General features: G+C 36.8%; 1 protein-coding gene across 9 annotated transcripts in view; it reads right to left on the reverse strand.

The window, feature by feature from the left end:
* The window catches only part of NF1 (neurofibromin 1), a 281,702-nt gene that overhangs the window by 29,812 nt on the left and 237,277 nt on the right, over positions 1–14,613 (reverse strand). For all 9 annotated transcript variants that reach the window (XM_032428720.1, XM_032428715.1, XM_032428713.1 and 6 more), the window contains 11 exons: positions 13,834–14,266; positions 12,915–13,255; positions 10,390–10,592; positions 6,621–6,814; positions 5,395–5,535; positions 4,950–5,229; positions 3,790–4,004; positions 3,486–3,547; positions 3,231–3,345; positions 2,601–2,702; positions 662–802 (listed from right to left, as the gene is read on the reverse strand). In XM_032428720.1, the coding sequence (XP_032284611.1) occupies positions 662–802; positions 2,601–2,702; positions 3,231–3,345; positions 3,486–3,547; positions 3,790–4,004; positions 4,950–5,229; positions 5,395–5,535; positions 6,621–6,814; positions 10,390–10,592; positions 12,915–13,255; positions 13,834–14,266 (2,227 nt within the window). The remainder of the gene's footprint in view (positions 1–661; positions 803–2,600; positions 2,703–3,230; positions 3,346–3,485; positions 3,548–3,789; positions 4,005–4,949; positions 5,230–5,394; positions 5,536–6,620; positions 6,815–10,389; positions 10,593–12,914; positions 13,256–13,833; positions 14,267–14,613) is intronic.

Raw genomic sequence — 14,613 nt, forward strand, 5'->3', positions numbered from 1 at the left:
GTTTCCTTTAGACTCTCCAACCTATTTTCTCATTAAGTACCATTATTCAATAAAAATAAGCTTATTTTTAGATTATTTCTTCATATGTGAAATGGAGGGTAGAGAATGCTAACCTTTACCTTTGGGTTATGAAATCACAAATAATGACTGTACAGTGCATCGTATACATAGCATAGCACAGGGCTTAGCACATAGCTACTATTACTACTCAGTATTTTTTATCCCTATTCTGTTTACCAGTATTGGGTGAGTACTATTTCCTACTATTTTTATATAGCAAAGTTCAGGGGCGCCGGGGTGGCTCAGTTAAGCGTCTGCCTTCGGCTCAGGTCATGATCCCAGGGTCCTGGGATTGAGCCCTGCATCGGGCTCCCTGCTCAGCAGGAAGCCTGCCTCTCCCTCTCCCACTCCCCCTGCTTGTGTTCCCTCTCTTGCTGTATCTCTCTGTGTCAAATAAATAAAATCTTAAAAAATAAAAATAAAAAAAGTTTAAATAGTTTCTTTATGAGCTGTTAAGGAAGTACACTCACAAATAAGTTGCATTACAGAAATACATATTGAAGTTATGGACCTCTTCTGATTTTAAAAGGCCAACAACAGTAAAAGAGAGAGGAATTCTAAATGTGCAGACTCTAGGAATGCCAACTGAAAGCTTGCTTACCTTGTCGTTGAATACCCGCAGACTGTCTAAGGTGTGCAGGTTTTGTTCCAGGAGCGCGGTGCCTGCTGAGTACAAGCTGACCTCGTCGAGCTGCAGCACAGCCACCGCGACCCAAAAGAGGGCTTTGTGCAGAGGGGAGTCCTGGCAAAGGTCACGCATTCCAGATTAGCGAGATGAACTACAAACAGTCTCGTTCAAAACACATCACAGTATAAAACAAAGCACATTATCCCCCAAATTATGCATGCTTTCTCTTTTGGAGAAATTAAATATACAGGTAAGCTCTTCATCTATTCCACATGTATAACTAAAGACACTGTTAGCCAGGCTGAGAATATTAGCATCTCCTTTGATTTCTCCCTGTTCTTTGATTCCAAACTCCAGTCACCAAGTCTTATTAATTTTTCCAAAATAGTCTCTTCTGTATTTGCCTACTGCTAATGACACTATTCTAAATGTGTCCTTATTTTAAATGTGGATTCTTTTTGCCTCCGGGCTCCCTCCACTCCAATCTGCTGTGCACACTACTGCCAGAAGGACCGTTCGAAGTCTTCCTCTTGTCATACTACTCATCTGCTTGAAAACATATAGGTACATTTGCCAACTCCCTTCTGAAGAATCTTGAGTGTTAGATTAGTTCTATCCAATCTTTACAATCTTCCATCTCACTATTCTCCTGCAAGTTTCTCCATGCTACTAGAATGGTCCACCCACCATCCCTTTGTTGTCCTAGCATTCCTGTATGATCCCCCTTCTGTACATTTGCTGTGCAAGGCTTTTCCCCTTTCTCTACACTAAATCCCACTTATCTCTTTGACTTTAGTTTAGACTACCCTTTTAACTTTCTTGTCACCCTTACCAATATAGTATCTCTTGCTGTTCTGAATTAAGATAATGTATTTTGGGGAACCCTTCTTCAGCAGTGTGGTAAATGGGAAAATACACAGACTTTAGGGTCAGACAGCCTTGGAAGGGAATCATGGCTCTGTCTTATTAGGTATGGGACCTTGGGCAAGTCACTTAGCCTTTCTGAGCCTCATTTTAACTTCTAATATGAGGATAAGAGAACCATTTTGTGCAATTTAGGATAAGAAGATATGTTTTATTTATAGAAGATATTAGAAGATAACTCAATACGAGCAACATACAGGTATTTATTTCTCTGTAATCTCCCTCATCTGACATATCTTTGTATTCAATTCACATAATTATATAACTTCAGAGTTGGAAAATAATACTCTGCCATCATCCAGTCTAGTTTACTCATTTTATCAATTTGGAAATACCATGTCCAGATATGTTAAATGAACAGGTCATTTAACATATCTGGTCACAAAGCTGAGATGAGCTCAGACCATCCAAAAACAGTGGCCGCATCATTTTATTCCTTTTAAATATCATCTTCATTTAGCGCCCAAGCTCTCTTGATGACCAGGTATACTTCCCCAGCTTTACATTTCTCCACAGTAATGATCATGAACTAGCATACTCTGTATTTTACTTACTTTGTTTATTACCTATTCACTTTCCAACTCCCACACTCACCCCAAGAACATAAGTTCCATGAGGGCAGGATGTTTTATTAGTTTTGTTCAGGTACTACATCTCTGGCACCTAAAATGGTACTTGGCACATAGCAGATGCTCAGTTACTACTTACTGGATTAAAGAATTAAGAATATATACCCATTTTTCCTTTTTACACTGATGAGACAAAAACTTATAAGCTCTTGAGAACATACTCTCCATACTTATTCTTCCCCTAATGTAAATTCTTCAAACAACTAAATTTAAAGACAAGGAAGTTCTACTTTAACTACAGCTTTTTCTTTATAACTTCTTCTCAGTCCCACTTACTTTCTGAATTTTTTGAAACAAAATAAAATAACATTTAAGACTGATACCCAAAATGAATGTACTCATTTCTATATAGTAATTACCTTATTAAGAAGTGGTTGTAACTTGGTTAGTGCTATTACTGTGGCTTCTATCAGAACTTGACTGTTGTAAGTATCAGGTCCTTTTAAGCAACTCTCAAGTGCCTTTTAGGGAAACAGAATTTTTTATATTTACTTCCATTGAAATAAAACATTAACTCCTAAACTAAATCTCACAATCAGTTCAGGAACAATTCCTTATTTAGTAAGTGCTAGAATCATTTCCAATGCTATGGTGTTCTTGGTAAATAGGTCATTTGGGTTTTTGTTTTTAATTATTTCTATATTTTAATACAATACATTATGCATTATTATATTAATTACATATTATATAATTTTATATAAGGCTAGTTTTACCATATAGTTAAATGCTTTGAAAACTGATAAAATACTGAGTATCTTCTTAGCAAAAGAGACAATACATATTTTCTTTTAAGATATCTTCTTTAGAGGGTTCTTCACTTCAAAAATTACAATAAAGAAAATAATTCAATCTGTTGTTTAAAGGTTTAACAAGCAACATACAAGACATTTTATTAACTTCAAATTTAGATGTCCCTTAGAAAAACACAAGTATGCTTTACAACTTGAGAACCACAAATATTTGAGAGGGAGGAAAGGAGGGAGACGTACCTTGCTAAGAATACGGATAATCTGCTTTATCTGCCCATGAGACACACGTTTGCTAATACAGCCAAAGACAACAAGAGCTCTTGGTTGTAGCGATGGATTATATTGGAATGCAAATCTGCAATTAAAAAATCCAAAGAGTTCAGGAAAAACCTTTGTATTTATATATACTAAATAATTAAAATACTGATTATGCAGTAGTATTTATCTTTTCAACAATACACATACTTTTACAACTTAAATTTATTTGGGACCTACCTTTGAGCTAGTTCTGTCCACTGGTCCAGCCATTTGCATGTTGGAATATCTCTCATACATGCCTTAAAAAAAGGATACTCTTAAATATATTTGTGTACATAAATGTTTTTAGAAACATTTAAATAACGTTTATTATAATGTCATTAAATAAATGACATATATATTACCAATAAACATGTTCCATGGGAGTGTTTTTATTTAAGCATTAAGCATAGAACAGCAGAATAAACTAATATTTCTTCTTTATAGTACTAGTGGATTAAGAAAAAAAGATCTCAGTTTCTTATCATTTTGCCTAATGTACCTCCATGATCTCCAACAAAGCTTCTGTGACTGTTTCCAGGGAAGTCAAAGCAAAAGTCTCCCTTTCATAGGAGCCGGGAGAGAATGACCTGTCCCGGTAACTAGAGCGGAAGGCAATGACGGCAGCTGACTTGACTTTGCTAATGCCAAACAGCAGGTAAAACTTGGGTAACGAGAACTCCGTCAAACTGAGTCTTAAAACTTGCTTGGTCTCTTCTGTAAAAGAAAAAAGGAACAAGGAAAGACTTTAAAGATATTAACTTTTTAATTCTAAAGTGCCCAATTTCACTTTGCTTTTAGAAAATTTGAAAATCATATCAAAACTACATAGTCATACTCCCTACACCAACCCTCTAGAAACATTCTGCTCAACGCTCACTGCTTTAGGTCCATTACCTACAAGTTCATGCCAGTAACACAACACCATCAACTGCTGCGGAGTCTTTAGTTTCTGTGGTTACAACAGTCTGACAAACGCACAGAGAAAATCTTTGCTGTAGGGGCGCCTGGGTGGCTCGGTCAGTTAAGTGTTTGATTCTTTTTTTTTTTTTTTTTTTTAAAGATTTTATTTATTTATTTGACAGAGAGAGACACAGCGAGAGAGGGAATACAAGCAGGGGGAGCGGGAGAGGGAGAAGCAGGCTTCCCGCGGAGCAGGGAGCCCGATGCGGGGCTCGATCCCAGGACCCTGGGATCATGACCTGAGCCGAAGGCAGACGCTTAACGACTGAGCCACCCAGGCGCCCCTAAGTGTTTGATTCTTGATTTCAGCTTAGGTTATGATCTCAGAGTCGTGGGATCAAGCCCCGCTGTCAGGGTCCACGCTCAGCGGGAAGTCTGCTTAAGGATTCTCTCTCTCCCTCTCCCTCTGTGGACCCCCCCAACCCTGCCGCTCGCTCACTCTCTCTCTCTCTCTCTCTCTCTCTCTCTCGAGAGAGAGAGAGAGAGAGATTTTAAAAGAAAATCTCTGCTATAGCTTGAAATAGAATGGAGTTAATTTATTCTTTTTCTTTCTGATAATATTTCATGTATCATCACAGACTTCAATAAATAGCTGGTGTTAAAGATAACCATAAAAATGAGTAAGATAATTTATGCCAACCAGGTGATATAAAATGGAGAAATGAATTGCAAAACACAAATTACTTTCTGGGAACTTACCACTAAAATGAAGCTGTGAACAAGTACACAGAGAGTGTATGATATTAATGACCAATCCATGTGTGGAAGCTCTAAGGGAGAGCGGCCCTGTGGCTACTAAGAAAGTAACAACATGGAAGAGGTAGGGGAGATGAGCTGCCACATCAAGGGAATTGTTGAAGGACAGCATCAGCATGTAGCGTGCTAGAATAGCAATATCGTCCCACATAAGATGTTGTTCTAAGGTAGGAGTTGGAGATAAGCATGTCTTGTCAATTATTTTGCACATCCTTCCAATAACCTATAAAGAAACAGAATTTTAAAAAATACAGGGGCTAAAACAAAGTTTTATCACAAAAAGTTTCAGTTTAACCTTAAAATGACTAGTTACAATACAAACAACCTCCTGGTAATAAAAACAGACACATCATGCCACAGTCCAGAAGGTAAAGGAAAAGTTGATTACCTTGCTTGAAACCAATTTCACATTTCCAGAAGCCAAAGCTACAGCAGTATCTGCCATCACCTCAGCTTTTATTGATCCCAGGCCACCTGTCGCACTGGTTTTGATGAAACTGTCTAGTACAACATCAAGGAGATCTGTAATCTAGTGGAAGAGGGAAAAATAACGTGTTTTAGCCATTCACTCTGCCAACTTAATTTTTACTTTAAAAATACTTCAAAAGCAGTAGCCCAATCAACATGAAAATTCTATTTTACCTGAAGCCTCCAAAAAAGTAAGTTTTATTTAGCAACCAGTCAGTAAATTTATCATTAAATATCCAAAGGAGGATAAAGATATTCACTCAATTGTACTCAATTGCTTCAGAGAGTAAAAGGGACCAATATTCAGAAATTTAAAATATCCACATGCATTATTTTCATCCACTAGCAAAGCACCTCTGTTCTCTCCTAAGACAGTGATGTATGATTAATATAAAATACAATTATTTTAAAATACAGGAAATGACATCAAGTACTAGGATGTTTTGTAGAGCTATAAAACCGGCTCCATGGTCATTTCAAATTATGTGGAAGATTTGCAGCATTGTATGATCTTTGAAGAAATGATGTGCACAATTCTTGTCAGATAAAAAATAAAATATTACATTGTATTCTATATTTTAATACTGGTATTCTTGTGCTAGAACTATAAATGAAAGGTGTCCAAAATAATATTGTTAACATACGTCTACTGACATCTATGGAATGTAAGTACTAGAATATGTTATATAAAGCACTATTTAGGAGTGTCAGGGTGGCTCAGTCAGTTAAACGATTTCGGTTCAGGTCATGAGACTGAGCCCCACATTGGGCTCTGAGCTGGATGTGGAGCTTGCTTGAGATTCTCTCTCCCTCAACCCCTCCCTCCGCCCCCCCCAAATAAATAAATAAAATAAACCACTATTTACTAGAAACAACATCAGATTTTTACAGTTAAATTCTACATAATTATGCCATGAAAAAGAGTACTAAAATAGTTTATTTCTGGCTCTGAAATATGCATTAGACATCTACAATTCTGAACCAAATCCAAGAATTAGGTGAGTGTCTGCATGCTTTTTGAAAGAGAGGACTGTCTTTTCTACAGCTATATCCCTAGTGCCCAGCACAATGTTTTGCACAAAGCGGGTACCAGATTAATATCTGCATCACAGAGGTACTAGACAAATATCTGAGCAAACTCAATACCTGCCCAAGGCTCCCCCATATTTTGGCTTGGATAGATGGGTACATCTGTTTCTCATTTATGGTCATTGTTATCAGCTTATCAAGAATAGCAGTAACTCTTTGTCGTTTGGCATCATCATTGTGTTTACAAAAACGGACTAGATTTGACAGCCATGGAGTCATGTATTCCAAACAAAGGTGTTTCAATTCAATACCTGGAAAAAAAAAATACACTATTAGCATAGATGGTCAATGAAAATTACATCAACAGTTATCTAAAAATATAGAGGATTGGGGAAAAGAAGGTAAAAGGTAAAGATCATTATGTAGAATCAGGTCTGGAGAAAAGAGATTTGGCCATATATTAAAGACAGAGAGGAAGAGAACAAGCCATGAAGAAAGTAATCTTCAAAGCCAGCTGGCCAATTTTTGGAAAGTTTTATCTTATTTTTCTTTTTCTTAATCATTTCTCTTCTAGTTAGAAATTTTATTAAGTTTTATTCTAATTGTATAAGGAATATGTGGCAATCATAGAAAGTTAGGTGAAAGGAAAGCATCACCACAAAAATGAAACTGATATTAATATACTGGTGTATCACCTCATCTCTTCTCAGGCTTTCAAAGCTATGTAGAGATTATGTACATTTATGTGTGTGTATACACATAATACCCACCCCAAGTCTTCCACAAAAATGAGGACTACACTGTCTATGCAGTATGTTTTGAATATTTTCTTCAAAGATAAAACATGTTTTAACTTTTCATTTTGACGTAAGTTTAGACTTAGAAAAAGATACAAATATTCCTCCATATAACTTTATCTAGAGTCCCCAAAACACTTTTTTTATTGTGGTAAAATACACACAATATAAAATTTGCCATTTTTAAGTGTACAGTTCAGTGGCCCTAAGTACGTTCACATCAGTATGCAACTATCACCACCATCCATCTCCACAACTTTCTCATCTTCTCAAACTGAAATTCTGTACCAAAACCATTTTTGATGGTTTCATATTATTCCATCATATGGAAATCTGACAATTTAATTAGTTCTTTATTGTTTGACCTTTAGACTGTTCCAATTTTTTGCTACTATAAATAATGTTATGTGAAGTTCAAAAGTAGGCAAAAAAAATTTATGGCAATAGAGGTCACAATAGTGGTTACTCTTGGTGAGGGGATGGTACTGACTGAAAGGAACCTCCTGGATGCTGGAAATCTTCTGTATCTTGGTCTGGGAGAGGGTTTTGTGATGTATTCACACATAAAAATTTATCAAGCTGTTCACTTAAGATTTGGGCACTTAACTGATAGGACATACCTGAATTTAAAAAATCTAAATAAAAAGTAATGCTATAATAAACATGTGAACACTAATTCCTTAGGATAAATTCTAAAAGGTGGAATCATGAGGCCAAAAGGAATGAACATTCTTAGGGGTCCTGACATCCATGTCCAAAGTGCTTTCTCAAAAAATTGCCCCTGTTCACAATTCCATAGACCATCAATACTGAATTAAAAACAAAGAAAAAAAACCTTTTGCCAATTTGATAATTGAATGTTATCTTACTATTCTTTGTTTTTATTTCTTTGATTTTATTATGAACTTCTTAAAATATAAATATTCTTTTTTAGCATGACCTGCACACTACTGTTGTTGATCCATTAAGAACTCATGATTAAAGATATTAATCTTTTCTCATATTTGCTGCAAGCATATTACCTAGTTGTTTATTATCTTTTACTTTTGTTTCTGAAATAGAGATGTTTTGAAGTTTTATGTAATCATTTACACTCATTATTTCCTTTTTTTCTATCTACCACTTTTTTACTTCGTAAGTCCTTAATCATCCAGAAAGCAATTAAATACTCTGCTTCCTCTTCTTTTTTTTAATGGTTCCAGTTTTTATATTCAATTCTTAAATACAGCTAGACTTTATTTTGGTATCTTGTGGTTTGGGGGTGAAGATGAAGACCCAACTTAATTCATTTCCCAGCCTCATTGTTTAAATGATTTAATCTTTCCCCCATCAGTTTGTGACACTTCTTTATCAATCTGTTTCTCTTAAACTTATCTGACTGCTGATTCTTGAACACCTCTGTTTTAATTATTGTACTGTTATGTGTTCAAATGTCCACAAGTGTCTCTCAGTTTTCTTTTCTTTCACCATTTTCTTAACTATTCTTGTTGTTTCAAATGAAATTTATAAACATTTTAAGTTCTACCTCATTCTTTCTTTTCTTTTTTTTTTTTTAAGTAGACTCCATACTCAGCATGGAGTCCAATGCTAGGCTGGAACTCAGGATCCTGAGATCATGACCTGAGCTGAGATCAAGAGTGGGACACTTAACCAACTGAGCCACCCAGGCACCTCAGTTCTACCTCATTCTTAGTCCTCAAATCCTGTAGTTATTTTGATGGGATTGCATTGAATTTATAATAATCTGGGAAGTGGGAAGAACTGTTCATCCAAGAACACAATATGCCTGTTCATTCATTCAAATCTTTTAAAATATTTCTTAATAAAGCTTTATGCTTTTCTTATTTTGTCAGTCTTAACACATTTTCTTTTTAGGGTTGTATTCCTACATCTCTTATTATAAGTATTATAAGTAATATATGTAAAAGTAAATATATGTAGTCATCTGGACTTGATGAATTGTCAAAGCTTTCAATTAGCTGAAAAATCAAGAAATATGTTTGAGGGGCACCTGGGTGGCTCAGTTGGTTAAGCAACTGGTTTCAGCTCAGGTCAGGATCTCATAGGTCACTGGGACTGAGCCCCAAGTTGGGCTTTGCACTCAGCAGGGAGTCTGCTTAAAGATTCTCTCCCTCTGCCCCTCCCCCAACTCATGCGCGTGCATGTGCTCTTTTTTATGTTATCTTACTGTTCTCAAATAAAAAAGTAAATCTTAAAAAAAATATGTTTGCAGAAAAAAAGTTTTATGTATTATGGAGAGAGAAAGGGGAGGGAAGAAAATGTCAGGAAATAAGCTGGAGGAAGAGCAACATTTATACCACAACAGGGTATGAAGATGAATAAATGGAAAGAGTGGATGTTAAATTTATAAGACTTATTAAAAACCAAGTCAGGAGTTGACTCTGGACCCTGTATTATGTGTCACTGCATTCTTCAGGAACTGTACATGACCAATAAAATCACAGTTCAAAGTCAACCTGACAAAAAGAAAAAATGACTATTTCCTTAAAATCAAGGAGACAACATGGATACTTCACTCATTTGGAATAATCTGCTAAGAAGAGAAATCCTGAAGCTAATTAAACTGAAACAGTGCGAAAAGTATTTTGTAAGTGGCTCAAACACATGTAAAGTATCAAAAATCTTGCCACCTTGCTTTTATGGCCAGAATTTTGGTGGATTTCTCAATGTTGTCTAACCGGGACGTTCCTTCAGAGTTTCTTCAGTTGCAGAGTACAGCAGATGAAAAATTAGAAGAGATAAAGAACTGAAAATACAATCAATTATGATTTCACTGGCAAATTCTGAAATGAAAGGATTTTCTTTGAATCTTCTTAGAATCATTGTTAGGGGGCGCCTGGGTGGCTCAGTTGTTATGCCTTCGGCTCAGGTCGTGATCCCAGGGCCCTGGGATCGAGCCCCACATCGGGCTCCCTGCACCGCGGGGAAGCCTGCTTCTCCCTCTCCTACTCCCCCTGCTTGTGTTCCCTCTCTCGCTATGTCTCTCTCTCTGTCAAATAAATAAATAAAATCTTAAAAAAAAAAAAAAAGAATCATTGTTAGTATTAAAGAAAATTATTATTACTTACTAGATTTGCTAAATCCAGAAATACACTCTTCCAAAAATTCTAAGGTGAGATGTGGCTCATTGGCTGCCAGTGTCTTACTAATAGAGACAATAAAGAGCGTGTTGTTGGCAGGGATGCATAAACCTGATGTCTCTAGTAACTGGCCCTCGATTTTTAAATTAAAGGTACAAGTTAAGGCACACAGAAGATTATAGGCGGCTGACCTAGGAGAAAACACAAATGAAGTTGTTTTAAAACTTATTTTTTCTTATGATTCCAAATTTTTTTCATAACGTACAACTTATGATTCTACTACAAAGCATAATCAACTATTTTTAAATTTTATGATCAATGAGAGATAAGATGTTATGGTTCTATGGTAAATACAAAATACCCCTTGATCATTTAGGGATTTTTTTTCATCATTTAGGGATTCAAGGGAGGTTCCTGACATTACCAGAAGAGCACTGTGAGGCTCCTAAGACAGGTAAGTATTAAGACGTTTCTAAAAGACATTTTACTAGGATATAAAATATGAGAGGTTTATGGTCCTAAGGTGGATCAATAAAGTTAGAATAAGGCTCATCATATTTTCAATGAAGCCAAAAACGCAAATTGTGGTTCCCCCTCTCATCAGATCCATTTATAATGGGGATCATAAGAAGAGAAATAAGATGGCCCCTCATCAAATTAAAATGTGAAAATCTTTCATCAGCACCTACCAAATTTCTTTCTTGATGTCCTATATGACATACTACAAACTAGAGGTCAAAAACAAACATAATATAATTAAGTCCCCCCCTGTTTTTCCTTCCATTATACTTAACCACTGAAAACATAAAACAATGATATACATCCAAATTCCATTAGAACCAAAATTTCCCTTAGAAATGTCTGAAAATATACTTAAGCAATTTAGGACACAAGTAAAAAAACTGTACTTGGTTTTCAAATTTTCATTTTTGTCCCCTATCCAGCAAGAGAAATAGTTTGCTCAGCAAATTTCAGGTTTTCCTGACCTCCGAACCTTCATCATGCTACTATATTTTTGCAACAACCATATGGGGGCAAAAAGCCACTGAAATTTAAGTCAGCCTAAAGGCTTTTTCTCTGGAATGACATGCTTCAGCAAAAAACAGAAGCTGTCAGTTCACTTTATTTCACAAGAGAATACAGGTTCAGTGAAGCTAGTAACTGTTAGAAGATTGTTAGCATTCTTCTATGAGGAATTTTGAATTAGAAATTGAAGGCAGGCTTTATAGCTCTATTTTCCTAAAATGAGAATATTAATATTATTGTTTCTAAGTTTGTGTATCTCTTACTAACTCCTAGGAATTTGGAGTTATACCATTGACTTTTATTCGGTACATTTCAGCAGCTATAAAGAACCAGGCCTGCTCAAACTGGGGTAGGTCAGATTCCTTGGAGATAATGAAAGCTAAGCATACACAAAATTTTATACATAATTTCTGGGAGGCCCGTCCAGGTAAAGAAATCTTGATTTCCGCCTCCCCCCTTTATTTAAGAATCGGGAATCCTAAAAGGCCCACTTATAAAACTTGGGCTACATTACACCCTAGGGAAGATTTTTTGGAGCTAAGAATTTATATCTGTAAAAATCTTGACAGTCCCAAGGAACCTGGGACAAAGAATTATCCCAACACGAAAAGCAGAGGGGAGAAAGGAGGGAAGAAGTACAAAGACACACTGGCAGAGAGAGGAGGGGTGGGAGGGGGAGTTGGGAGGCAGTAATACTGAGCACAAACTGTTTACTAGGTGCTAAAATATACTGCTACACATACTATTTATGAAATCTTTGTAGGTATATAGGAAAGGCACTGTTACCCTTATTTTCAAAATGAGGAAACTAGAGCTCAGAGAACTTTAGTACCTTGCCTAAAGTCACACATTGTAGCAGATCTAGATTTAAACCAAATCTACTGACCCCACAGGCCATGCTCCTTCCTCATTCATGTTCAGATTATTAAATCTAAACAGAACCAATTACACCCTGTCAGATGACATCTACACCTGTCTTAAGACTTCTTTCAAGAACTTTGTTCAAGTCATATAGGTGGAAAGTATGCAATGTTACTGTTTGAGTTATTGCACATTAAGCCCTCCTTTGTCAAACAATAATAATCTGACTGTGAGGAAACTTAATAGTGATATACTTCTGAACACGGGAAAACATAATTAGAGGACTCAGAAGGAGAAACTTAGGAATAGACTTTAAAAAAAAAAAAAAAGGCTTTTTTTGGTGGTGGGGGGGGAGTAACAAAACCAAAACTGCTATGTAGTCTGTTTCAGATGAAAGTTTCCTGGAGAAAGAACATGTATTGGTTTAGTGTGAATCACCCTTTTCAGAATTCCACAGTTCATGTGAACACCCCACAAACTGATGAGGTCACACTGGTTAACCAACATAGCATACCTTCCGATTTAGAGTATTAAGGTAGAGGCTGTATTAGAAGCTTATTAAGTGGTCTCATTCTAAAAGCAACAAAACCCTGAAAAAAGTTGCAGTGAATTTTTAAAAAACCTACCGTAAACTAGGGTCTGAACTGCCTAAATTAAGTAATGCAATATTGAGCAGCGTCCCAGGGACATCTTTTGGCCGAATCTTGGTGTGCTGGGGGATGGAGTCGGGCTGCGACAGCTCCCAGCGTGTCCGAATATGAATGATAGACTGGACAATGGCTTCACACTCCTGGTGCATGAAGGTGAGTGGTGTGCCCTGGTTTGCAATGGTTAAGGTGAACTGGTTCTCATCCACCAGGCAGATCTCTTCAATTTCCGAAGCATAATAGATATCATTTAGAAAGACTGATTGCCCCAAGACTTTTGTTCGCTCTGCTGAGGTTACCTGGACAGCAGTAGAACCAACCTGGAAAGTGATGGTGAGAGGGCAGAGTGAAGAAGAGTTAAATTCCACTACGTAGAACTCTAAGAGGCTCTGAAAACCAACCGACTGACCAAACAAATACCATGTTTGCCATTTAAGGAAGAGTTACCGCCAATGTTCAAATGGGTTCAAGAGTTATTGTGATAAATGCTCTCAAAAGAGACTGAAAACATTTTTTTTTTTTAAAAGTTCAAGAATCCCATAAACAATCACTGGTTTTATCCTGGGTCATGACTCCCATTCCACAAAAAGCATGTAATAATCAGAAGAATTCTCAATTGGTCACTTCCACCCTCTACACATTTCTACCATTTGACTGATAGATGGCAAACCACCCTCTCTACAACACTCCCCTGCCTCCAATCCAACCTAGAATATAATTAAGTGTACACCTCTCCTATCTTCCACAGGACCTCCATGAAGATAGAAAGCTTAGTTTTCCTCCATCTGGACCTACTTTACATTTGATCCACTGCTATGGGAACACCTAGGGAGGCCAGTGCAGTCTGGTTAGCCAAGAAGGGTGACAAATCATTTACCTCATGTGGAGTGAAACTTACTTTAATAGAAACCTTGGTGTCTTTGTGAGCTAGCTTGAGAGCGTTGTGGAATACCTTCAAGTCCTCTTCTAAAGCCAGCGTGGCAGCAGGCAGTTTCTGCTGTTCATGCTCTATGTGCTCAGCCAGTTTCCCAGGACAGTCTATGAAGATGAGCCTTTTGCTGCCTTTGAGGCCAGTCAGCAGCCGCTCGTGATACTTGGTGTACTCCCTGACCCAGGAGTTACAGTTATAGATATAGACTGCAGAGACATTGTCATAAGCAAAGCCAGGAAAAACAACAAACCACTTGGAGAGAAAGTCCGTTTTAAAGCGATTGCTAGGCCCCGTATGGGTAAGGTCCACTACAATTTCATATGGCTTTGCATAATATGGCTTTAAAGTCAGCAAGACGTGGTATATCAGCAAATCGCCATTGATTTGACCAGTTTTAAACCTAAGGAAGATGACAAAAAAAAAGGACACAGATTGTTAACAGAGTTCTGAATAAAAATACAGAGACTACTAAGCTATTTTATTCCTTTAATTTTCTGATGAGCTTTCTAGAGAAAACTGTAATAACAAAAAATTATGTAAAATATAAATCCATTTTTAAAAATCAGTTATCCTTTAGATATTGAGAAATAAGGCTGAAGTAAAATGAAAGAGACAAGTCTCCAATTCAAACACTCTTGAGCAACAACAAACTTGCACACCCCAGATAAGCAGAGGAAGGCAGTGAACATTGATTGGTTGCCTCTAGGCCCACCGAATTTCCCAGGTGAACAGTTTGGGTGGCAATGA

The sequence above is a fragment of the Phoca vitulina genome, unplaced genomic scaffold, assembly GCF_004348235.1.
Source record: "Phoca vitulina isolate PV1807 unplaced genomic scaffold, GSC_HSeal_1.0 scaffold40, whole genome shotgun sequence".
Classification (NCBI taxonomy): domain Eukaryota; kingdom Metazoa; phylum Chordata; class Mammalia; order Carnivora; family Phocidae; genus Phoca; species Phoca vitulina.